The 24707-nt window shown below is 48.1% G+C and overlaps 1 protein-coding gene across 13 annotated transcripts in view; it reads right to left on the bottom strand.

Annotated features, from left to right (window-relative positions):
• Nucleotides 1-24707, bottom strand: part of ADGRB1 (adhesion G protein-coupled receptor B1) — a 259849-nt gene that overhangs the window by 84984 nt on the left and 150158 nt on the right. For all 13 annotated transcript variants that reach the window (XM_048048948.2, XM_066990793.1, XM_066990795.1 and 10 more), the window contains 2 exons: nucleotides 24150-24252; nucleotides 23146-23189 (listed from right to left, as the gene is read on the bottom strand). In XM_048048948.2, the coding sequence (XP_047904905.1) occupies nucleotides 23146-23189; nucleotides 24150-24252 (147 nt within the window). The remainder of the gene's footprint in view (nucleotides 1-23145; nucleotides 23190-24149; nucleotides 24253-24707) is intronic.

Below are 24707 nucleotides of genomic sequence, written 5' to 3'. Positions count from 1 at the left end.
TGGGGGGACAACGTCCCTGCTTTTTGTGTAGGGTGAAGAGGTCGGGATCCCGGCAGACAACCCAGGAACCCGTCACGGGACATGGAGGCAGAGCAGAAGGGCCACACGCCCTCACCGGGGCAGCACAGGGTGAGATGTCCCCTCTCCACATCCTTGGAGAAGGGGACAGGGGCGAGAACGCCAGCAGCGAGCTGAAGGCAGCTCCAGATGGAGCCGAGTTGCTCAGCAGCCCGAGGTGGCTCACAGATGGCCCAGACCTCGGGCCGCTGAGTCCAGCAGACCCGTCAGGAGCTGCCGAGAAGTTTCTGTAGGACCGAGCCTCCCTCTGCCTCCCTCAACCTCCCTGAAAGCAGGGAGAAAGGGCTGGGCACCAACAGCGACCAGCTCACGCTGAGGATTGCAAAAAGTAAAAATAAAAAAGAGCCAAACGTGTTTTACTTCTAGGAGATCTGAGCAATGCGCGGCCCAGAACAGTTTTTCTGGCACCTATGCAAAGCTTTTGAAATGTCCCAACCCTACTGTTTGTCCATCCATGTCCCGACCCTACTGCTTGTCCATCCACGTCCCGACCCTACTGCTTGTCCATCCACGTCCCGACCCTACTGCTTGTCCATCCACGTCCCAACCCTACTGCTTATCCATCCATGTCCCAACCCTACTGCTTGTCCATCCACATCCTGACCCTACTGCTTGTCCATCCATCTGTGTCCCAACCCTACTGCTTGTCCATCCATGTCCCGACCCTACTGCTTATCCATCCATGTCACGACCCTACTGCTTATCCATCCGTCCATGTCCCAACCCTACTGCTTGTCCATCCATCCATGTCCCGACCCTACTGCTTTTCCATCTGTGTCCCGACCCTACTTTGTCCATCCATATCCCAACCCTACTGCTTGTCCATGTCCTGACCCTACTGCTTGTCCATCCACGTCCTGGCTCTACTGCTTGTCCATCCATCCATGTCCCAACCCTACTGTTTGTCCATCCTTCCATGTCCCAACCCTACTGCTTTTCCATCCGTGTCCCGACCCTACTGCTTGTCCATTCACGTCCTGACCCTACTGCGTGCCCATCTATGTCCCGACCCTACTGCTTGTCCATCCACGTCCTGACCCTACTGCTTGTCCAACCATGTCCCGACCCTAGCATTCCAACCCTGACCCAGCAGCATTCCCTGGTCCCTTCCAGGCACCGTCAGCAATTCACCAGCTCCCTTCTTGAAGGGACTGAGGGATCCACGGCCAACCTCCGAGGGAGTGCAGCTTCTGAGCTCTCCCCCAGATGTGCCGGCCCTATTTCCATGAACCACAACACCAGTCAGTTGTTCTGTTTCTGCACTGCCACCGAGACAAACGCCTCATTTGTGGCGTGTGTAAATAATGACAAACGCTTAAACTCTGTCAACCAGTTGTGTATCCCCATACAAAGTGTTCATTTAGCTTGACGAAATCTCCTTTCCGTAAGTTGATTGCTATTAATTTCTCCGTTTTAATGAGCGTGCTATTATTCAATTATAATCAGGATGTTACCCACAAGCCCCTCGTTTTAGGATCCTGCATCCCATGGGGTTTTTGCGCCTACGACAGATGTGAGCCTGGCAGCTCTGGGGCGAGGACGCACGCCTCTCTCCGGATTTGGAGAACTTCCTCTCTCCTCTCGCAGAAGAGCAATGACCCCCAATTAGCCTTAGCCTGCTCTTTCCAAGCCCTCGCATGCAAAATTGCTCAGACTTGTATCTCTTAAAAACGCCCGGCTTTATTAGATGATGTATAGCATGTTTTCTAGCAGCTGCTGTAATGAAAAGTATTTCATTAGCTTGGGCTGCGGATTAAGTAGCCAGGCTCTCTTCCAATTACAGAATATAGACATTTATTGAAATTTCTCCATTATTATAAATAAATCTGTCGTTCCGAGCTAGTAACAAACCAATATCATTAGGATTTGTTTTCTGTTAGCATACACTAAATTTTCCTTTTTACTCACATTAACAATCCCAAACAATAAAATTCTTCCATCTTTTTTTTTTCTTCTTATCTGTTTCAAGCTTTTAATTTGTGTTGCTTGCTATCAATTTGTCCTTCCTCCATATCTCTACACCAGCTTTTACTTTCCCTCTAAACCAGGCTGTTGGTTTTGTAGTTATTGGCTTGTGTTTGCTCTTTTTGTTTGTTTGTTTTCTTTGCGTGTGTGCTTTTTAATGCTTCGGTCATCTTTTTCATTTATGGCTTTGCAGCTATCTGGGAAAGCATTTTTAAAAGGACTTCTAATTACCCTTAACTTGTTTTCGTTAAACAGGCTTTCACAACAGAGAAACACCATTGAAGTTATCATTTCCACACCAGATATGGGTGTTTTGACACGCACGCACACCCCATGCCACGAGCAATTTGGATTCTCTTGAAACGTGTGGACACAATTGCCTTCACATCACTTTCAATCCCGAAGCCCAGCTTTACTCATTTATCAGCTCTCAGAGTAGACTAGGACAGATCTGGGCCACGCATCAATGAAAGTAACCTCATCCAAAAAAAAAAAAAAAAAAAAGGAAAAAGATCAGAAAGCCTACTGAAATAGGAAACCCCAGGGAAGGTATAAGAAAACAAATACTGCTCCCCAGATGCTATGCCCCGTCTCACTCTCTCATGGCAGAAAAACTGAGAGCACAGCAGTGAGTGCAATATCAGAATAAAGTCTGTCCAAAGCCAAAGCCACACTTGGCATGCTCTGATCCCCATTTCTAGGTGCTCAGAGAGAGCACATAGTGATATCTAGGAAACCAAACCAAACAACAACAAACAAAAACGACAACAAAGAGAAAAACCCCCCATTTTATCCTCCCCCCACTTTGCTCAGGTCTGCTGCCTGCTTATTTATCCCATTGGATTCAAAGAAATCGATTGGATCAAAGCCACCCGGGTTTTGTCACTTTAAAAGCTGCGATAAATCACACAAACAATGGGTGCTGTGGGAGGTGCTGAGTCAGAAATTCAGGGTAAATCATCTCTATCAACTATGCCATTTAGCAGAAAATGAAAATCCAGCTCTCGTTAATTGATTATTGCAAAAAATTAAGCTGCTCAGGATATTCTAATGGCTGCTGCTCCAAAAGGGCATGTGCATCCCACCGGTTTTAAACTCAGAAGTAGAACTCGTCTCTCATCTTCCTCTTCCTCTTTGTGAGTCAGTTTAATTACCTGTTCTCTTTGCCCTGAAATCCTTTGGACAGAATTAATCTGGCAGGACAGAATAATGCTTTAGATGTTTTGAACTTTCATCAGCCTAACTTCTTAATTCAGCTTGTGTTTCTTCATCTTAAAATAAATTTCTTGTCCACGTGGTTGCTAACAAGCTCCTAAAAATACACAATTGAGTTGCAACTGGAAGGCTTCAAACTCACAGCTGTATCCAAACCTCATGAGTAATGCCAGCTGTGTGATTTTGGGGTGTCCCAGCTGTGCCTACGAAATGCTTGAGCCTGCCTGGCAATATCTGCTGCACATGGCATATTTAATGCCTCCGAGAGAGATCTAACAGGATCTGTCCATAGTCTAGGGGGTCACATCTGAAGGAGTTGCCTTCTTGTGGGGTGGGGATTGAGTTCTGCCCAGACAAGGGTGTGTAGGATCAGCCAGCAAGGCTTAGCAAAAGCCTCGTGGTTCACAGCAGATTTCAAATCGTAAGTGGTTTAATCACTGAAATGTGTAAAACAGAGATTGTTTGTGGGATCTGTTCAAGGGGATATTGCAGCTGCATGCAAAATGCCTTCATCATGGGCCTGATTAAAAGCTGCAGGAGAAATGGGGATTGTAACGAACAAGTCCTTAAAGGGAGGTTGGGTATTTGTGTGAGTTTGTGTGTACAGGTTTCAGCTGTACGTCAGCACCGAGCCTTCATTTTCTCAGCAAAACCATTGATTCTGCAGAAAAGTATACGGGTTTTGCAACGGAAAACCCCTGCTCACAGCTCAGTGGCAAAGAAAAGGAGCAGGATTTGAGTTATTCACAAATATTGAATACAGGTACACGAATAAGGAAGCAGAATTATTTCCAGGCGGTCTCAAGAGGAGAGGGAAGAAAGAGGAACTGTGCTAAAGGGAAAACGTGGGCAGAATATCAGAGAACAGTGTAGTCAGACTGATTACGAGCCAGTCAAAGAGGAATTGTAGAAATCCCCAAACCAGACTGGCATAAAAAAAAAAAAAAAAAAACAAACATTGTACTGGGAGGGTTAGCAGGAAACCTGACAAGTTTGTTCTGTCTCTGATGTCTGTGGTCAGATTTATCTCCGGTGTAATTCCAGTGACGTTCCACGAGAAAATGTTTCACCATATGTTACAGCATGGCTATGAACATTATTTGAGCACTTGATGGGAAAAAGCAATTAAGCACTGTCTTGTAGATTTAAACAGGAGCTTAAGGACTTTCTGAAATGGAAATGCTTTTCTGAATAGGAATTTGCACAAAGGAAGGAGCTTTGTTGTGGGAAGAGGCATGGATCAGGAAGGAGGTTTAAAAACGGGGTATATATTTATGACATATATAATATAAAGGGTCTCCAGAGGTTTCTTCCAACCTCAGTAATTCTCTGACTCTGTTACTTCTGGCTTCACATGGGCCGTCCCCCCCTTGCTAACCAGGCAGGTCATGCAAGCGCTTGGCGTGGGTCCAGCTGGCAGATTGATTATTAATTTGAAGAACCAGAGATGAAGTCAAAGTTAATCCTTTTTGAGGGATTCCCAAAAGCAATTTTCATTTCCAGCCAAAGGCTGCCCCAGAGCGCCTTTCAAATGCTCTGGCTCTGCACAATAGCTCGGGACAAAAAAAATGTACAATCATTTTGCTGCAGCAAGTGTGGCACAGTCAGAGGTTCTGCAGGACCTCGGGGCTGGATTACAAAGTGAATGGATCCTAAGTACGAGGGACACGAAAGGGTTTGCACTTCTTGGAAAAAGAAACAGGTTAGAAAGAGAATATATATAACTTCGATCTGCTGCTAAAACCATTGTGAAAGGTCTCTTATGACACAGGTAAACACTGAAATAAATGAAACATTGAGCTAAAGATGGGCTAAAATCAATCTAAAACATGTCAGACTCTCAGGAAGTTTTGGACGCTATCAGTGCCAAAGCAGTAATCATGATTTTTTTAGTTTAGGCCTTCCTAAGAACTGGATAAAAGCTGCAAAACCATTTCCCAGGGTCATCCTATGATCGAAGACGTTATTTTGTCTTTCATCAATCCACTAATTGAAAGCCAGGCTGAACTCTCAGCAATGCTACTGAAAACCCTGTGAGATATCACATACATCCAGCAAGTCAGGCTGGCTTTGCTGGAGTGGAACCCTTCCTCCTAGAAAAACCCAGTCTGAATTTCAAGCATTGCACCAGTTTGGTGACATCTGTGTAAAATCAAGTGTCGTCAACCTCATTTAACTGATAAGGAAACTGAGGCACACCGAAAAGGTGTGAAGGGATGGAGTTGCGTTAAGAGGGCACTAATGGTGCTCCTTCGAGTAAGCAGTCGCTCCTCAAACCACTGAGCCACGCTGAACTCTCAATCAATAAATGAAGAGTACAGCTGGTGGTTGGGTTCCCCAGTTTCTTTACTGAAAGCAAAAAAAAAAAGCAGCTTTCCAGAGCCACTCTTATCAGAAGTGGGAGCAGTCCTTCTTCCGTCCCATGTGGTAGTGGCCCGGAAGAATAAAACAGGAGGTATAGATAGTAGGTAGGTAGGTAGATAGGTAGGTAGGTAGGTAGATAGTTAAATAGATAAAAAGATAAAGAGATAAAGAGATAAAGAATTATAGAGATAGATAGATAGACAGATAGATAGGTAGGTAGGTAGGTAGGTAGGTAGGTAGGTAGGTAGGTAGGTAGGTACATAGATAATCTGTCACTTGTAGGTCCCTCATTTAAGCACTATGACAAATCTGACTTCCCCTTCAAGCCCGACAGTTGAGTTTCTCCAACCACTGAAGGAAGAGAAGTTGCAATGATCCCTAAGTTGCATCCATGAATATTACCCCAAATTCTTTTGTTGAACCCAAGGGCTCTTCATCTTCTGGGAAACAAGCCCCAGCAGACGGGGATGGTGTGGTCATTGGGGTACAGACCAGGGCATTAATTTCATTTTCAGCTGCTGAGACCTCCTTATGAGTTTTGTGTGGCACTGATGCCCTTTTTCTCACCTCCGCCCTGACAGCACAGACCTGGCACTAAACAAAGCAATTCTCTGCCAGTAAGAAAGAATCAATAATCAGATTAATGACTATTTTTTAAATTAATTCATTAAAAAAAAAATTGAAAAAAGGAAAAAAGAAACCTATTATTGATCCAGTTGCTTGATGCGAGGAAAATTAAACCAGAGTAGGAATATATATATATATATATATATATGTATATGTGTGTGTATTTTTAGATGCCCCTAATAATAGATGGTTTCAGCTAATTCACTTCAGAACTGACACAAGGTAAATGGAGAGAGTGGTGATTTAAGAAGAGATTCGGGATCTATGGATGACGCGAAGTATTGGAGATTTTCTCTTTTTGTGTGGGGAGGGAGGAGGGAAGGACAGAAAGAGAAAGTTGTAAGGAGGTTAAAAGCAAAGCCTTTTCCCAGCTGTGAATTCGTAATCATGGCTAACTGAATCAGAGCATTTTGCAGGGGACAAGGTTACTTACTATCTGCAAATTAGCCCTTGAAAAAAAAAGAAAAGAAGAAGAAAGCCCATATGCAGCATCCAGTCTGAAGCCGTAATTAACATAAACAATGTTAAAACTCACAAAGAACTACATATTACCATTGAAATAAAGCATATGGCTGGCTAAATACCCGTAAGATTATCTGGAGATAATCTTTTCAGGCACCATAAATACAGCTGATGCTGAGCCGTAATGACTCTCATCAGAAGGCCGCACCATCCACACCGTTCTGCTGGAGGGTGGCCGACAATTAACAGGCACTGTCCCCTTTTACAGCCCCTCTCCACAGCCCCAAGGAAGGACTGAAATGTAGACGTGGTGTTTCTTGCACCGTTCCTTTTCCTCCTGCCTCAGTCCATGGACATGTGTAGGGTGGGAGAGCAGGCCTCGACCGCTGGGCCTGTACCCTGTGATCACGACTTCATTAGGATCAAAAAATCATTAAGGTTGGAAAAGACCTCCAAGATCATCTGGTCCAACCATCCTGCTACCACCAATGTCACCCACTGAACCATGTCCCTAAGCGCCAGGCCCAACCTTTCCTTGAACACCCCCAGGGATGGTGACTCCGCCACCTCCCTGGGCAACCCGTCCCAATGCCTGACTGCTCTTTCTGAGAAGAAATGTCTCCTCATTTTCAACCTGAACCTCCCCTGGCACAACTTGAGGCCATTCCCTCTAGTCCTATCACTAGTTACCTGTGAGAAGAGGCCGACCCCCAGCTCCCCACACCTTCCTTTTGGTAGTTGCAGAGAGCAATGAGATCTCCCCTGAGCCTCCTCTTCTCCAGACACAACAACCCCAGTTCCTTCAGCCACTCCTCATAGGACTTCCTTGCACTTCCCTGCCAAATGTCCCTGCCAAAGGCAGCCACAGGACAGACATCTCACCCAGACAGACCCCCAGAAGGACCAGTCTGCCCAGCGTGTCCCACCCAGTAACCCGCTGAACCATCCTCAGCACATGCCACAAGTGTCAAAGCTTTAATGCAGAAGACCCAGTACCGTGGGCCATAGAGAAGACGTGAAGAAGCTGAAGTCACTGCGAGTGTCCTTGTTCCTTAACACAGAAACAAATGTGAAAACCCCTTTGAGGTACCACAATATTCATGTTGCAGAGGAAACCAGGTGACTAGCCGATCAGAACTGGGGAAACTCTCCTTCATAACCCCATCTTAAATGATTGTTTGAGAAATAGAAAATCTGATCCCTCCCACAGCATCACAGCTAGACTTATACACAGCATCAGGAATTCAAGCCTGCAGTACCGTGCGGGTGTTTGTTGTAGAGCGTATTTGAAGGTTTTTTTTTTTGCCTTGTGGATTTTCTCCTTTGAAAGGATGATATTTTCAAACTCTTCTGCAGAACCGTGTGAAATAGAAACAGAAAAGCCTACAGTTCCCTATAATCCCGTGACTTCATGGCTTTAAGAAAAAAGAAATATTCATTCTCAGATTTAGCTAGCCCGCAAGCACTGGGATCATCAGGTCGCCTCACCTGCCAGTAACTGCAGAAGACGACCTTGGACTGCTTTCCACAGAAGTTAATATTTTGTCCCTCCAAGATTTTAGCCTCTGCTCTTAAACTCATTATGGCTATCTAAAGCTAGAAGCCCAGGCCATGCCTCTGAATCTTATTTTTGGGGCAAAGTTGCACATTGGAGCTCTCCTGCTGCAGCAGAGTATCAGAACAATAGTCCTTTAGGTATTGGGGTCATCATGGGAAAAAGGTGACAACAGCAGGCAGTGTGAGAGTACTGTAACCAGAGTTTGGGACTTGCTGAAGCTACCTTTCCTAAACAGAGGGAATTCCTGCTGTAATTTTGCAGTGAAATGCTCGGCATGCTGCAGGCTTGTGGCTGGTTCTGCAGGCAGTCCCATCGTGCTAGGAAGAATCAGGCTCAGCACACCAAAGTGATAAGCAACAGCCTTGTCATATGTACCAAAAACATTTCAGGGAAATCCTTGGAGGGACCAGGCGCCTTAGCTGAGCACATCCTTTACTACGCCTGGACGCCATGGTCTCACGTTCCAGTCTCATGGGAAAGGAGGCTTAGGAAGAACGGGGAAACAAGGCAACAGAGGCTTTTTCTAAGAGTGCCAGATGCTAAAGTAAATGTAAGACATTGCAGCCAGCAGTTAACAAGCTGGAAACGCTCCCTTTGGCTAGTCAAGGGTGTATAAATGCCTTCAGTGGAAAGGCAGTGAAAGCAATACAGACACCTGGTGAGAGAGATCTCCCATCCACCTCCGTGCATGGCCAGGATGCCTCAGAAACGGTGGTGGCTGTGCCCTGCTTGCAGCACAACATTTTGTCTTAGATGACCCCAAAAGAGCCCCAAAGTACTCCAAGCTGCCCTGAGCCCCAGCCAGAGCAGAAGGCTGGCTGGCGTGGGGCGATGGACACAGCCATCCCTCTGTGGTTATCACACACAAGACCTTGGAAATGAGAGGGCAGCAGGCTTGCCTGTTTAAACAGCTGCTTGTCCAGCTGGGGATTTTGAACACTGCTTTGGTCAATGCGACTGAACGGGAAGAGGAAGACGAAAGTGTGTTATTAGCTCTGAACAAAGAGTCTGCAGATCCCAGCTCTGGTACGCATCCCCGCCACTTGCACTCTCTGGTTTTCAGCCTCCACTTCTCTGAAATGACCCCAGCAAGCTTGCCGTTCTCCCCAGCTTTTTGGGGCAAAGTCAGTGATGGAAAAACAACAAAAAAATTATGTCATCTACCTGTAAGCAGCACCTTGCAAGCCAGCAACCAAACAGTGCTGCAGAGATCCCAGCCCCAGCTCGAAGAGCGCAGGATGCCCCAGAGCCAGGTCGGGAAGAGGGATGGCTCCCTGACCACAAAAACACTAGCTCCAGGGTATGCTGCTTCTCAGAAGCCTAAATCAGAAAATTTTAATGGCTGAGTGCAGGGCTAGTAGATAAAGAGACAAAGAAAAATAAATCAGGCAGATGACAGAGGGGCTGGGAATAGGAGGAGGTAGCAGACGGTAAAAGAAATTAAATCAAGAAGCCAAATTAAGGTGCTGCAGGCAAAGATGAAGATGCTGGATTAAAGATTAACCGTAACCAAGAGGGAGATGCAGTCCTTTAAAGGTACAAATTACTTCAATGCACTTAGCAAAACCCACACAAATCTAAGAATAAAGTCCTCACAGATGCAAGTGGATCATGGTAACAGATACTTCTGGACCTGGGAACTCTGGATAGCTTCACGTGCTTGTGTTTCCAGTCGAGAAAGGGGAATTAAAGGCGAAGCAAGGGCAAGCAGTCTAAAAAAAGGAAGGTGCTTGCTGGCGTAGGGGAAAGGGTGTAAGAAGTCATCTGAGAAGGGTCTGGCACTGTGCAAACAAATCCTGAATCTGGGCAGGGGGGCTGCTGAGCCATTTGGGGCTCTGCTCAACTGATCATTTCTCGGTTCTTCCCCAAAAACTCAGAGGAATACTGGGTCAGCTCGAAGTGGAAGCACACCTTTTGTGCCTGCTTTTTTTTTGCAGCTGAAAGCAAAGGAGCTCAGCAAACATCCCTGTCAAACTGCAAGCAGGCCACCCTTCGGCGCTGCTGCTGGGCACAGGAGGTACCGGTCTCATCAAGACAAATTAAGCGTTTGCACCGTTTCACATCACTGCTCTGGAGCTGCTGGGAGAAAGGTCGCTTGTGCTTTGCCACCTCCTTTTAGCACAAGCAGCTCACGTTTTGCAGCGGAGCATCCGAGACCCCGTTCCCGTGAGAGTAAGGGTGGAGGTGGAGGAAAAGGAGGGGTCGTGGGGTTAACTTTTTTAATACACTGAAGCGTTCTCATCATTTCTTTCAGCCACGCTAATAAGATTCTTCTGGGCAATAAATACTGCTTAATGTCCATACAGATGACAATAAGAGCAGGTTATTTCTAGCTGGGTTGCCCTGCCTGTTACAATCCAATCCTGCTCCTGGGACAGACTTTGAGCCTCGCTGGAACAATTATCCTGTACAAACACCAAAATCAAAACCAAGACCTCCAGCTGTACATCAGTGAGCTCTGGATCAGGCCCAAAGGGCGATGAGGAGCTCAAAGGGCCAGGGGACAGCAAGAGGCACACACACACGTAGCGGGAAGGTTGAATGGGTGCGAGCTCAGTGAGCAGCACCTCTTCTCCATCAGTGCTTTCCTCCGCTCCCTCCTTTCTCTGTGGCCTCCTTTCCCTCTGTGCTCTGCAAAAAATGAGCATTTTGTGGAAGCTGAGCAGAGCTGACAGCCCCTTGAATGCTTGGAGTGCCTCCCTTGTTCCCAAGTCAAATTTCGGAAAGCAGCAGCTGCCTGTTCCTGAAGGTCGCTTGGATCCATCCTGGCTCAGTGGTGCTGCATCGCTGCTCATCGTTATTCTGCAGCTCTAGCCACCATGGATGTCCTGCCACATTACATGCTAGTTTGTTACATGGTTTGGGGGGGGGAGTGGGATAAAGAAAATGCAAAGCAAAACATAAAAACTGGTGGGATTTCTGGCTTAACCGACGTGGGTGTGCGAAGGAATCTACTCGAGGGTTTGCTTTGGATTTTTATTTTTATTTTTTTTGCAGGAGAGGAGGGAACCGCTGGGAAATAAAGATGATGCTAATGCAGGGAGGAGGTTGGTGCACTAATAAATGTTAATAAATAAATGCTGATACTTGAGATTGCGTTGCCCCTCTCCTCAAACAACCCATTCCCAGCTCCCCGGGCTGCCCATCAGATGGTTTCTCACCGAGGGTCGATGGTGACAGCTCCCGGGGGGGCAGAACCCGGCTCGATCAGAGGGCTGGGGTCTGCTTTAAGTGGTCAGCGTTGTCAGGTCTGCCCCCACTCCTGCTCTCCCCTGCTGATGAACGTGGGCGCGAGCAAAGCATTTGCAAAGAGCAGGAGCAGGAGCAGGTGCTGAGTGGAGCAGCACGGGGCTGCTTGTGCTTTTCTCGGGAAAGCAGGTCACGGGGGAGGAGGGGCACTCGTTTCCCAGCTTTGCTGCTGCGAATGTGTTTAACCAAAGCGACGCTGGCAACCAAACACGCTGCCGGCTCCTTTGGATTGCTATCCAAACCTTTTAAACCCACTCTCTGCTAATGAAAATGGCTTTCAGAGATGCGGGCTGGTGGAAACCTCTCTCCTCCCAGCAGCATTCCTCCATTAAGCTCTCTCCTCCCTCCTACCCGTCCTGCCTCCTCTCTCTCCATCTGGGCACCACGAAGGACAGAGTGCTCTCCAAGACACCCGGCCAGAGGATTTCATCTCACGCCTCCAGCAGCACCCCGTCCCCAGCCAGTTAACCTGCCCTAATCGGACAGCTGTTGCGGCATCTGTGCAAATTTGCACTGATTTTGTGTGCCGAAATGAAGCCGTGCTGCACGAAGAGGCTTTGGAGGACTCAAAGGGTATTCACCCGATGGGGAGTTTCTGACTTCCCACTTAGCAGCAGGACATGGAAATACTCCTCGGCTAATTAAATACCTGCCAATTACCAGGCAGTGCAAACGATGACCGTGCTGGTTAAAGTAATTTATACTGTAAAATACCTGCGCTGTCCTGTCTGTGATTTGCAGCATCGGGGATGGTTTTCATGTAGAAATTATGTAGAAGAAGGCACAGTCGTGGGGGTGAAGCATCCTTCCTTCCTGCCAGCCCATCCACCCCAATCTGCCCCAAAACCTGCTCCTAACATGCATGCACACCGGTGCCAAATGCATCCATCACCGCTTTCTCCCTTGGCAGGCTGAGAGATGAAGCCCAGCTTCTGCGCCTCCTGCAGCCCTGTGCAGACACCTTGGGCTCTGCAATGTCCTTGCGGAGAGCGAAGCAGCTCCTGCTCGCCAAAAACACCTCCCTGAAATACTCAGCCTTCTCGGCCATGGGGAGAGCAGGACTGGGGCTGTGCCTCCCGAGCTGGGCAGCTCAGAAATCCTGTATGACTTTTTCCCACTGTGACACCCGCTGAGATTTCAGGCTTTAAGCCAGTAACAGCAAAACACATTCAGACTTCCTGGGAGCTGCTTTCCGAAGGGAGGCACGGAGCATGGGACGAAGCCAGTGAGCATCATCACCACAGATGAAATGCAAAATCCCCCCAGGAAACTTTTCTCCTGTGTCTTGGCATTGCCAGGGTGCCAAGCTTGCACCTGGAGCCAGAAGCCTCAGCAGGAGGAGATCAGCCCGGGCTTGCAGATAAGGAGGACGCCTGCTGCTGCTTCCCACCCTGATAGGAAGCTGGGGAGAGGGGAATATCCGGAGGAAAGGAGCAAGTGAGCATCAGCAATAGCAACAGGAGTTGCTCAGCTTTTCTCAAGGGAATTAGCGATGGAGATTTTGCAAAGAAGGAAGTTTCTGGAGCTACTGGGGACAAAATAAAACACACTTGGGGAGAGAGGAGCTGGAGATCAGAGGGTGTCCAAGCATGTGCATGTGTATGTAGTGGGGATGGAGCTGATCAGGGCATTTTGTTTGGCACTCAGGGGTCCTGATAGCTTCGAAATCACAGCATTGGGGTGTGTTCAGGTTTACTGTATTGTCCCCGTCCCATCCAAGAGCCCCTTCCCAGCATTGCTGGCTGGTGAATCAAGGTCTCCATCATGCACTGAGCAGGGAGGAGATGGGCAGGGGAGGACCAAAGCGGTGAAGCTGCCGGTCCCAGCTTTCACCTTCCCACGGGTAACAGAATAGGGCAGGAGACGTCCAGAGGATGTGACAGCTCACACTCTCCTAAAACCTTAATCCGGGTAAAGGCAAACGCCAAAGAAACTTCAGAACCAGTAGTGACCTAGAAAAGCAGGGGGTTGTCCAGCTCTAGCTGCAAGAGCAGCGCACTGGAGGCTGTGAAACGCTCAGGCATGGCAGTAATAGGAGTCATGCGAGCCCTGCTTCCCCGGCTGCGGTAGTGGCTCTTTACTGCCGCTGAAGATGTAGCAGCCAGGACAATTTCAGCTGCTTCCCAGATCCCGGGAGGAGCCAGCAGAGCTGGCAATTAGCAGAAGCATCTTTCGTGCTTGTAAACTGAACGAATCGGGTGGAAACGGACTGGGAAGTGGGGAAATGCCCACGCCACGATACCATTTGTAACAATGCTTCTGAGACGGCGGTGCCTAAACGGATGGAAAAGCAGCTTCAAAGAAGGGGGTGGGTGGGGATTTCTGCTTAGAGCTACATGAAAAAAAGTCAGAAAAAGTGTTGTCCCATTAACACAATACTCCTGAGGACACTGCGAAGGGATGCACCTCCCCATCATCTCCACACCATTCCCTGCTCCATCGTGCTAAGTCAATGCCACATTTAAGGTGCAGTTTTTTTCCCCCTCTGCCACGTTACAGGAGCCTCAAACAAAGCAAATTAAATCTCCCTCCTCACCCTGAGTCGATCCTATGGGGCTGAAGAGCAGAGCCTCTGCTGGGACCGATCACTGCTCCGCTCCTGCCTGCAAAATGCTGCAGCTGTGCCTGCTGCAGCCCTGCCCATATCTACGCTGATGCTACTTTCTCCCCACGTGCTGGCAGCTGCAATTTATACCCTCAGCACCAAGAATCCGTCCCCTCCAGGTATCCTTGCAGCTGAAGGTGGATTTTCCCAGCTAGGACCCAGATCCTTCAGCGATATTGGGCAGAGGGAGCTCCCTCTGCTCTCCTTCCATCACCGTGATCCAGGAGCTGCTTTTTTTCTTGAAGCAGCCTGGATTTTAGGTATTTGCACTGTAATTCTCTGCTGCACCCCTGCTCTGGGCCACAGCACTACTAAACAGACCCTTGGCACACGCAGTTAAATGTCAGCACAGCCTCCAGCACGGTTTTAACCCATGCATGGGACACATGGAGTAGAAAGCCCCTGATGCACCACTGCAGATTTCACTTGGCCCCTATGGACATTGGAAGGCACGTATATCCCAAATGACATCCCAAAGATGGCAGTATGAAGGCTGAAATTAGATTATAAATAAATAAATAAATAAAAATCGCAGGGCTGTTGGTGATCCCTGCACCAAATCCTGCGGGGTGCCCCTAGATCATTCAGGAGCCTTGCCTAGGCTTGAAGGATGCTCAGCAGTCCTTAAGATTTGATACGTGAGATAAAACCACCGCTAAATAAATAACATCCACTGCAAAAACCAAGTGTTCTCCTGGATCCTTGCCTCCTCTGTGTGTCCTGTCTGCCTGGTTTGGGACACAGCTGCCTTTTGCTCCTAGCCACCAGAAGAGCCGTGGCAGAGGACGGGAGCTCGGGGCCTTGGCTCAGATCTGCACCTCCTCGGTGACAGTGGGTGACGCTCCCTCAGCTTCTCCTTCTCCATCTGTAGATGATAGCAGTCAAGATTTTGAGGACAGACATAATTCGTCACTGCAGTTATGAACCTTGCTCTTGCACTCCCATCCACATGAGGAAGGAAAACTCTCCTCAGACCTGCAGATTTTCCCCCAGCAGGTCCTCAGCTCTCGCTGGGTCAGGCTTGGAGCCTCCCTGCAAGGCACCAGGCTCCAGGGAAGACTGAATTTCTCTTCTGGCTCTCCGTCGGGCCCCAGCTCCCTGCCTTACAAACCACCCCACCAGCATTACCTGTGTCCATTAAACCACCTTGGGAGGCGGCTCTGGCCTCAAGCAGAGGGCGGCTCCGGGAGATTAATCCATGTGGTCTGGAGGGTCGTTATTGTAATTGAATCCAAGCGTTTGCACAGCATTGGAAAAGGTTTTGACAACTCAGAAAATCATTACATGCCGTGTTGCAGCCCGGGGGGGTTAACGGGGCCTTCTGGCCTTGCTGTGTCAGTTATTTTTCTTTCCGTGGCTCCTGACGGAGGGTTAAAGGGAATTCCAGTAAATCAGGGAGGAGGGGAGGGGGATCTGTCCTTCACACAGGGCATTGTTGCCTTCCAGGAGGGCTCAGCCCCACCTGCCCTGTGGCTCTGTGCCATCTTCCAGCTCCAGTAGCTCAGGTGTGTGGTCCTGTGGTCCCATTCTGCTCCATGAAGGCTAAAATTCACATTGCATCCCTTGCTGCTGCTCCCACGACGGGCAAAGCTGACATGATGTGGGCTCATCTCACGTGCATGACAAGTAGAATCATAAATCTCACGTTTAGATATCAAATTGTCAGTAGTAAGTAATAATACCTATTTTTCCTACTTCTTGTCACTTAATGGAGCTCCTCACTCCTGGCCTTTATGACATTTAAAAGAGCTGTCGGGTGTTATTAGCGCAGCAGACTCGGGGAAAACTGAGGCACGAAGCTTACATTGATTTGCCCAGACACACAGAAAGTTCATCGTTAGATGAAGGCTGTGTCCCAGGCACGGTGTCCTCTTTTTGCTGCTGTATTTTAACAGAACATTTCATCTCCTAGTGCAGCACACGAGCAGTCAGGTGAAAATGCAGACAAGCCCTTTTCTCCTCTTCAAAAACGGGGTCGAGCTTTCCCTGCCCTTATTCGGTGCGCCAACTCTCACCCATTTCCCAGCTCATCCGTCAGTCCTGTCCATCCTCAGGCAATGAGATGGGCACGCAGACCTCTCTCTGCATCCTGACCACTTTCCCCCCTCAGCCTCCAGCTTCCAGCAGAGAGAAACAAGGCTCCAAAGGACACAGACCAGCTGGGATCTGCAGGTTTAGAGACAGGACCTTTAGGAAAGTCCTCCTCTGGATCCAGACTGGCTTCCTTGTACTCGTAAAGGGGAAATAAATCAATCCAGCAAAAAAAAGTGCATGGAGGCACAGCCACTCTGCTCTGAATTTCCCACCTGGCAGGTGCTGGGCATCCTGACACTGCAGATGTTTGTCTCTCCAACACCAAGGGAAATTCAGGAGAAATGCAGCAGGGAATGGGTGCACAGCCCATATTTCTGCTTCACACCATCCAGTAGGACACCACGTGTCACCAGAGACCTTTGGTAGCCACATCTTCATGGCAGGTGGCCACAGAGGGCCATGTGGCTGCTAAACTTGTCCCCTCCTATTTGCAAGAGGGCTTTGTGGCTTCAGAGCAAACAGGTGCTCAAGGCCAGGCTGGATGGGGCTTTGGGCAGCCTGAGCTGGTGGGAGGTGTCCCTGCCTGTGGCAGGGGGTTGGAACTGGATGGTCTTTAAGGTCCCTTTCAACCCAACCCAACCCAACCCAACCCAATGCAACCCAACGCAACCCAACGCAACCCAACCCAACCTAACCCATTCTGTGATTCTGTGATTGTGTCATTCATACACAAAAAAAAATATACACAAGTACTGCCCTGCATTTGCAGATACTTGCATAAGACACGTGTCCCTACATCCACACGGGGACTCACCAACAGCACCCTGCATCAATTACGCACAGAAACGCTGACACTTATCTGTACCCATAGCCAGGCACTGGCACCCGCTTGTTCCCAAACACTCGCCCCCTTATATCCTTGCATGTATTTTGCATGTGTGCCCATGTGGGAATGCAAACACACACACATGGGGCTGCAGAAGCTGTCCTGATCTCCACGGTGCTTTGGTTCACAGCACGCACCCAGCACCGGGGCAAGGCTGGGGAAACCCTGCCAAACCCAAAGCCTCTTCCCAACAGGGCACTCGTGGGACTTCTGCCAGCTCCGTAAAGAGAATTAATTTATTCCACCCGTGCTCTTGACCACTTTGCTAGGAAAGTGAGGGAGAAACTGGAGCATTCGATTCAGAGCCCCTGAATCCTCTCTTTCCCCTCTGTCAAGAGCTATTAAACTGTGCTGTGTTGGCAGCAGCACCAGCCCTGCATCGTGCTGCTCGGCTTCTCCTGCATCCTGTGCTGTGAAAGGCCCCGGAGAAAAAGCCATCTCCTGCTTTTCCCAGTCCCACGGACAGTGCTGACTTCTGGGGAGTCACTCAGCAAAGGCCAAAGAGTTCCTTGGAAGCAGTTCCCTGGGCTTCCAGCAGCACCAGCTTGCCCTGGTCTCATCTCCCTGAGAGCAAGCTGGGAAGCCAAAGCCTCGGGCACTGGAGGTGTGACCTGGTTTCACTGCATCAGCCCTGCTGTGGCTACTCTAATTTAATCCTAAAAAGGGGCTTTTGGGGCCAGAATTCAATGTGCCTGGGTGCACACTGAAGGTAAAGTCTGCTGGGCTGAGTTAGGGCTACTTTCAATTGGGTTTAACACAGGGGAAACAATTCACTCCAACCACCTGACATGTCCCCGTGCAGCACAGCGCTGCTTTTGTCCACCACCATCCCCTCAATCCCTCCACGGGAACGTGCAGGAGAGGCAGCATTTGCAGCTGGAGCTAAAACAAACCAAAGGTGTTGGTTAGGGGAGCTGGGACAGGGATCCCAGCTCTGGCACCCTGAGTAGGGTGACATGAAGGACGTGGCACTGGCGAGGTGGCTCCTGCACACCTGGCTGGAGTACTGCAGCAGGAAATATAATCTATAATGTGCAGCGCATATGTGCAAAGAGGAGAGAAGTCATTTCTCATGGGGCTTTGGGACTGTAATGTTGCCTTGCAGCCTGTACCATGGGGCACTCATCCATCTTTGTCAACACAGGCAGGCTATGTTAGCATTTGATGTGTGGCAGTGGCAAGGCTGGGAGTGCACTAGATGATGTGCAAAAGATGTGCCAAAGAAAAAGGAAGCTGTTTCCTGCTGTTAAGGAACTTTCTTTCAAAGGGAAGGTATTTAGAGGTGGATGTGATGGGCCGGTGTGAAAGGCTCCATGGGATGCTGTAGATACAAACCCTCCGTTGTGACATGGGGCAGGGAGCACAAGAAGAAACAGACCTATTGTAGATGCTCTCTGAAGGCAATGAATGAGTAACCACCAGGACTGGGATTTCATTAAAACCCTGGAAAGCACAGAGAAGAAAAAAATGTGCTTTTCTTTTTATTCAGTGCATCAGAGGCTTCCAACTAGCAGGGCACAGTGTCCTGCTCCTCACGCTATGCTGCAACACGCAGCAGAGAGCAGCTCTCCTGCAACCACAAAGGGCATGCGGTCAGGAATTCAGGCAGCTTGGGACTGTCTACATTAGAGCTTGAGCGCCCCTTTCTGAAATCAGGAACCTCAGATAATTCAGCAGCACTACAACACCCATGAGATGGTTGGACTACAGACACCCCACAAGCGCAGCGACCCTAGGGCAAAATTCTGGCATCTCCTAGGATGCTTTCGGGCTCCTCTGGCTTGTCCCAGGAGGAACAGATTGATAGTCTGCTCTGTCTGGCAGCATCACAAAACACCCCGTGAATCCTCAGGGGAGATTTCTGCCCCACCTTGGCTGGGGATTGGGTTTGGGACAGAGCCAGGAGGATGCGACCCAGCCTCATCCCGCAACCCGCTCACCTTCTCCATGCCCAACCTTGGTATGCATGGGGCACCTCCCTCCACAGCAAAGGTCTGCTTTTCTTAAACGAGATAGGTTAAAGGCTTTAATTACTGAAACAGATGATCTTTCCCAAGGGAAGGTAAGAGTGTCCTTGAATTAAAACCACAGATTCCCAAGGCTTTTTCTCTTCTAGGAGCAAAAAGCTCTTTATGCAAATATTTGTGAAGGCTCAGAAGGTCTCTCAAGAGCAGTTAATATAATGCCTAGCTTTATTATATGTTATTACGCTCTTCTTGGAGACACAGAAGAGAAGAAAAGTTGGTGGCAGGAGTCTGCCAGCCCCTCTAAGAGCAAGGGATGAGTCCCCTGGCAGCACAGACCAGCCAGATCCCCCTGGTGCACCAAACCACGGCTGGTGGGAAATAAAAATCTGGTGGTGGACAAGAACGTGAGAGCACATAAAATGATTGCATCCATCAGCTCCATCCATCCTATCCCAGCAAGAGAAAGAGAGAGCACCCGATCAGATCCTGCCTGAGCTTTAACTTGGGCAGGGCTAAGCAGCTAATAATTACTCCAGATGAATACCCTTGGAGGAGAGCCAGAGAATCCCAAATCATTCTCTGATTTCAACTTTCAATTACCCAGTCAGTGCTAAGCTCATTAATCATACTTGCCGCACCCAACACAACAGAAATGAGTCCCTGATCTTCTCCCCTCTTATTTGATGGTGTAAGGACTTGGGGGCAAGAGGAAGAGAAAAGAGACGTAGGGGTGCCACCCACGAATCTAATAGTCACTTGTAGGGGCTGGGATTAATAAATCAAAAATCCATTATTAATAATACTAGCTTAAATATCTATCTAAATGCAAATGAATGAACACCAGGGGTTTCTTCCTTTTTTTTTTCTTCTTTTTTTAAATGTGCTCTAACAACTCTGTCTTGGAGGAAGCACATGCCCACATGATAATTGTCGGTTTTAATTGCAATTTTACAGTTCAACCCTTCACGGCCCGTGGATTTTAAGTGGCCTTTAAAGGGCCACAGCATCTTTTGGATGGGATTGAAAGCTCAGGTGGCTGCAGTAACAGGCAGGAGCTCTTCGAGTTCCCTGCCTCTGTGCCTGGTCGGTCACATTGGATAAAAGGGGATAAATCCAGAGGTAGGTTTGCTGCAATGAAGGTTGGATCCCCAAGATCTGCAGCCTCAGATGGGTGACTGGGGACACTGGGGACACAACCTTGGAGCAGGAGCATGGAGAGCCAGCAAAGGAGCCAGATTAAGAGACAGAAGCGTCTTCTGAGTAGGCAACACCATGGGAAGTTGTCCTGGCCTGTGTGGGGAATATGGCAGGGAGAAAACCATGGGAAATGAAGCTGTAGAGCCATTAAATTGGTCAGAGCTGGGAAATGGGATTTTCTGACATTCGCCCACTTGCACAACCATCTTGTGAGACCAACCAGTGGGATAATTTCCAATTAAAAGAGAGAGAGAGAGGTGGCAGGAAGGAGAAGGTGGGAGCAAAGGGGAACCCACGTAAGTGCAAATGAACCTCAGGGTTTCCTGAGTTGCCAGCCATGATCTCAGCCATGTACCAGGCAACAGACCCAGGGTAACCTAAAAAATAAAAATAAAACTTGCTCCAATCAGAAAACAAGTATCAAAAACTGTGATCTAAAACCCTTGAGAGCTCCAGGGTGCAGCTCAAGCTGGAGGTGGGCATTCAGTCCTGGACAATAGGGTTTGCAGAGTTTGCCTTTCATTAGACTTTCCCAGGAGGCAGCAGTGGTGGCAAATCAGCTTTAAAACCTTGTGCAAACAGCTTTGCAGCTCCCCTTGCCAGAGCTCACGGGATCAGGTCTAGCTTTGCAACATCCCCTTGAAAAATCTGCTGACACCAGCATTTTGGAGAGTTTAACTGCTCAAGACTGCAAATGCTGGTTGAAAACAAGTGTGTGAGTGCACAAAGACAAGCTTTAGCAGCAACATTTGTGCAATCTGCTGGGGTTTTGGAAACCACCCTTGAGAACTGAACCCTGGTGCCAGTGCCAAGAAATTGCCTGCTTCGCTCTTAGCCCTGAGCCCATCCTTCGACGCCGTGGGTCAGACCAAAATATTCCTAACATCCCGTGCCCTCAGAGAGATGACAAGAAGCTGAACAAGCTGCCAAGCCTTGGGAACAAGCATGAGGAGCAGCCAGAACTGCCAGGACAAGGCAGAGGCGATGGGCACTGGTTTGCCCCCAGATCTGCAGTGGCATCCAAGCTCCTCAAGCAATGTCCAGCACTGGGCAGCCCTTCATGCTTCTCATGCCGGGCACGTTTCGGTGCCAGATCTGGCATGTATGTACCCAATCTGAATGCCCTCACCTCACCTCAAATCCTACTATGTGCAGGCTGGATTTTGTTCTTTTCTTTCTCACGCTACAAATAATTCAAGGGGGTAAGTAAGAAGGAAATAGCCGCAACCTTCTGGACACAACACGCTTCTTAGATAGGGTTATAAAAGCAAACAAATATGGCAGAAAGAAAAAAAAAAAAAAAAAGAAAAACACACAAAACCAAAAAACTCAAGCTGGTGTGAAGACCAGAAGAGGCATTGGTTCCAGCTTCTAACTTGGCTTGCCAAAAACCAGAGTAGTACCCAAGAGCTTTAATCCTGACTCAGTCCTGAAGGCGAGGTCCTGTCCAAGTTTCCTCCTGAGCCTGCCCACCTATAGACAACCCTCTCCTTTTGGCTGACCTACAGACTGAATCTGCTCTCTGGCACGTAGGCAATACAATACAATCCTCATTTATTAATTCCACCCATGTCCTGCTGCGTGAGGTCAGCAGAGCACTCGAGGTCCAGACTCTGCTCTTGAATACCGACTGTCCTCGAGTGCTGGAGCAATTTCCATGGTAAGCCAGAGGGACCAACGCTGCCCTGGTGGATAACACGGATGTGGTTTCACAAGCTCAGAGTTCCCATGGGTTCCTCAGCTTTCATTTGGATCCACTCATACATGCCAAATTAATCACAGACCAACAAGAACTGACTGCAAATATGTTGCCCGCCTATGTGTATATATGCTACTTAATGGAGCGTGAAAGGAGAAGAATAAAATCATTTTTCAGATGGTGCAGATAATAATAATAAATAATAATAAAAGCAGAGGTATGTGCCAAATGCATGAGATCTCAAGGGGGGAAACTGAATGTAAGCAGAAAAGGAGTCAGGCTGGTCCTCAGACTGAGATGCAAAGTAAAAAATCCATTAAATCAAACACTTTGGGCCCTCATTAAGTTCGTTCAGGATTTGAGACCACACTTTTGGAATGCCTTTTTTTTTTTTCTTTTTTTTTTTTTTTAGTATTTTTTCTCATCTATTTTCCATATGGAATTTACGATCCTGACACATTAGACACATTATTTAATATCTTTGGAATTTTTTCCCTGCTAACCTCTATCACATCACTCAAGGCATCCTGATATCCTGATCACAGTCAGCTATGGCAGCAATCCTCATGGAAATCACATTACTATATCACAGTAGCACAACACCTACTTCACCACGGCATGCTATATTTGCAACAGTAAGCTCTGATTATGCATTATTTTTCTTACGGTGCACAATTTGGTGTGAGCAGTGAAGAGAGCCAAACACTGCTATGTCAATGCCAATTTAGAGCCATCAGCAGATGACTCCATGGTCCTGGGTCTCAGTTCATGTATTCCTCGTGTTGTAACATCCATAGTTGGAAGAGTCAAAATGAGAAGCCACTCTTACGAAACATGGACTGGGGCCAAAGGAATACACAAACCTCCCTCCGTGTGAGCAGAAGCACACAGGACATCCTTGCTCAGACTGAGAGGATTCCCTTCTGCAGGTACATGATGCTCTTGGCACACAGATTCCTTCATTGGCTACACTGACAAACCTGATTTTAGTTCTTTAAATATAAGACCCTGTTCAACTGGAGCTAATATGCAATACCAGGAGAGATGCATCTGTGTGAAGGAAGGATTGTTCCCCATCAGGGCAAAGGGCTTTGCCAGCCGTGGAGGTTGATGCAGGAAAAAAATGAGTAAAGAGTGCAAGCAACTATAACAGACTGACACATCACTGCTAAAACTGTGACAATTTTATCCCAAAAGCACATGGGCCCGTGAGAGTAAAGAGAAAGCCACAAAACTCACCCCTCATTTTCGTCCCACAGGATGCAGGTCTGGTTGGTGGTTCCCTGTCAGGAGGAAAAAAAGGGGAAAATGGAGCAAATCTGTGCTGGGCTTTTTATGGGGTATTTGGAGCAAGAGGAAAACTATTAATGTCCTGCTGAACAGTTTCCACTACTCTATGCATGGTGTGTCTGTGATGCTCCTGCTGTGGAGCACAGATATGAGTGCTTGGAACAGCTTCTTTCACCCTTGGGTTGAAAGGTAAAAATGAAATATGCCTCGCTTTGCTCTCCATCAACACAAGGACTACGCAAGGGTTTGACTCCAAATCCTGTCTCCACCTACTGATGTCCTTCCTCCTCCCTCCTCTCATTCAGAATCCTTTTGCTGCTCCCTTCTGGAAAGTGGATCAAATACACCCCGTCCTGCTGTGGGACGCAGTTCTCCAAAGAGCTATGACCCTATAGGGGGTGGCCAGGTGTGGTTAAAGCCCCTGAAATACCTTTATCATTACTTCTTCTGCAGCTGTCTTTGTGCACTTTAGAAATTTTTTCCTGTCCAAAAGCAAATACATGACAGATCTAATTCTCATGTTCCAGAGCCTCAGGAGGACATCTGAAACCCAGAACAAGAAGGGACCTGGGGGTATGTAAATATCCATCATGTACATCTGCTTGGGGTTGGCCAGGGGAACCTGGGGGGGATCTTCATCTGCCTTTTACAGTACTGACCACAACAATAATACTCATGTCTGTAGTGGTATCTGCAAGGAACATTGCAAGCATCAATCAAAACAACCTTTCCCCTCCCTTCACCCAGGAAGATCTCTGTCATAGCCTATTTTGTGATGAATGTACTTTTTTTTTTTTTTGCCCACAGCCGTGCCTCACAGTGAAGTGATGTGAATGTGGGTCAAGTATGCCTGTGTTTCCCCGTGCAAGCAGTGCCATCACGCTCCTCCTGCCTTGGCAAGGAAGAAAAAAAACGCGGATGTGGGGTGGTGCAGCTTCCCAGGAAAGACTTACATTATACAGGTGGGAGAACTCGATTTCCAGGGGGGTGAGGAGAGACCGGGGAAATGGCTTTACAGTCACGGAGATGACCTTGGAGTTTAGGACAGTGCTGTTCCTGGGAAGAGAAGTGAGAAGATGTGCTGTAACGGCCACTGGGGGAAAGTGCTGAATCCCACTGCGTCCCTTTGCACAACGGTGAGTCCTAAGGCATTTGTCACTGGTGGCACATGGTTTAGTGACTACAGTGCAAAAGGAACTGGCCCCATTACTTTAAAATGCCATCAAAGACACCTGCTGGTGACAGACCCTGCCCTCTGCCCTTCCAGTTCCCCTCACAGCCACTCTGCATTTATTTCCCCAGTAATGAGACCATTTATGAAACGCATTATGGACCCCTGCAGCCACTGGACTTAAAGGACATATCTATCCTGGCAATAACAGGGTACCAGACATATTTTCTGGCCCTGACATGAAGAAACAGAGTTCATTTCATATCCTTACAAAAAAAAAAAAAAATTTTCTTTCTCTTTCTTTCTTTCTTTTTCTTTCTTTCTTTCTTTCTTCTTCCTT

Source organism: Anser cygnoides, chromosome 2 (genome assembly GCF_040182565.1).
Source record: "Anser cygnoides isolate HZ-2024a breed goose chromosome 2, Taihu_goose_T2T_genome, whole genome shotgun sequence".
In the NCBI taxonomy this organism is placed as follows: Eukaryota; Metazoa; Chordata; class Aves; order Anseriformes; family Anatidae; genus Anser; species Anser cygnoides.
This window is presented reverse-complemented; position numbering and strand designations above follow the sequence as displayed.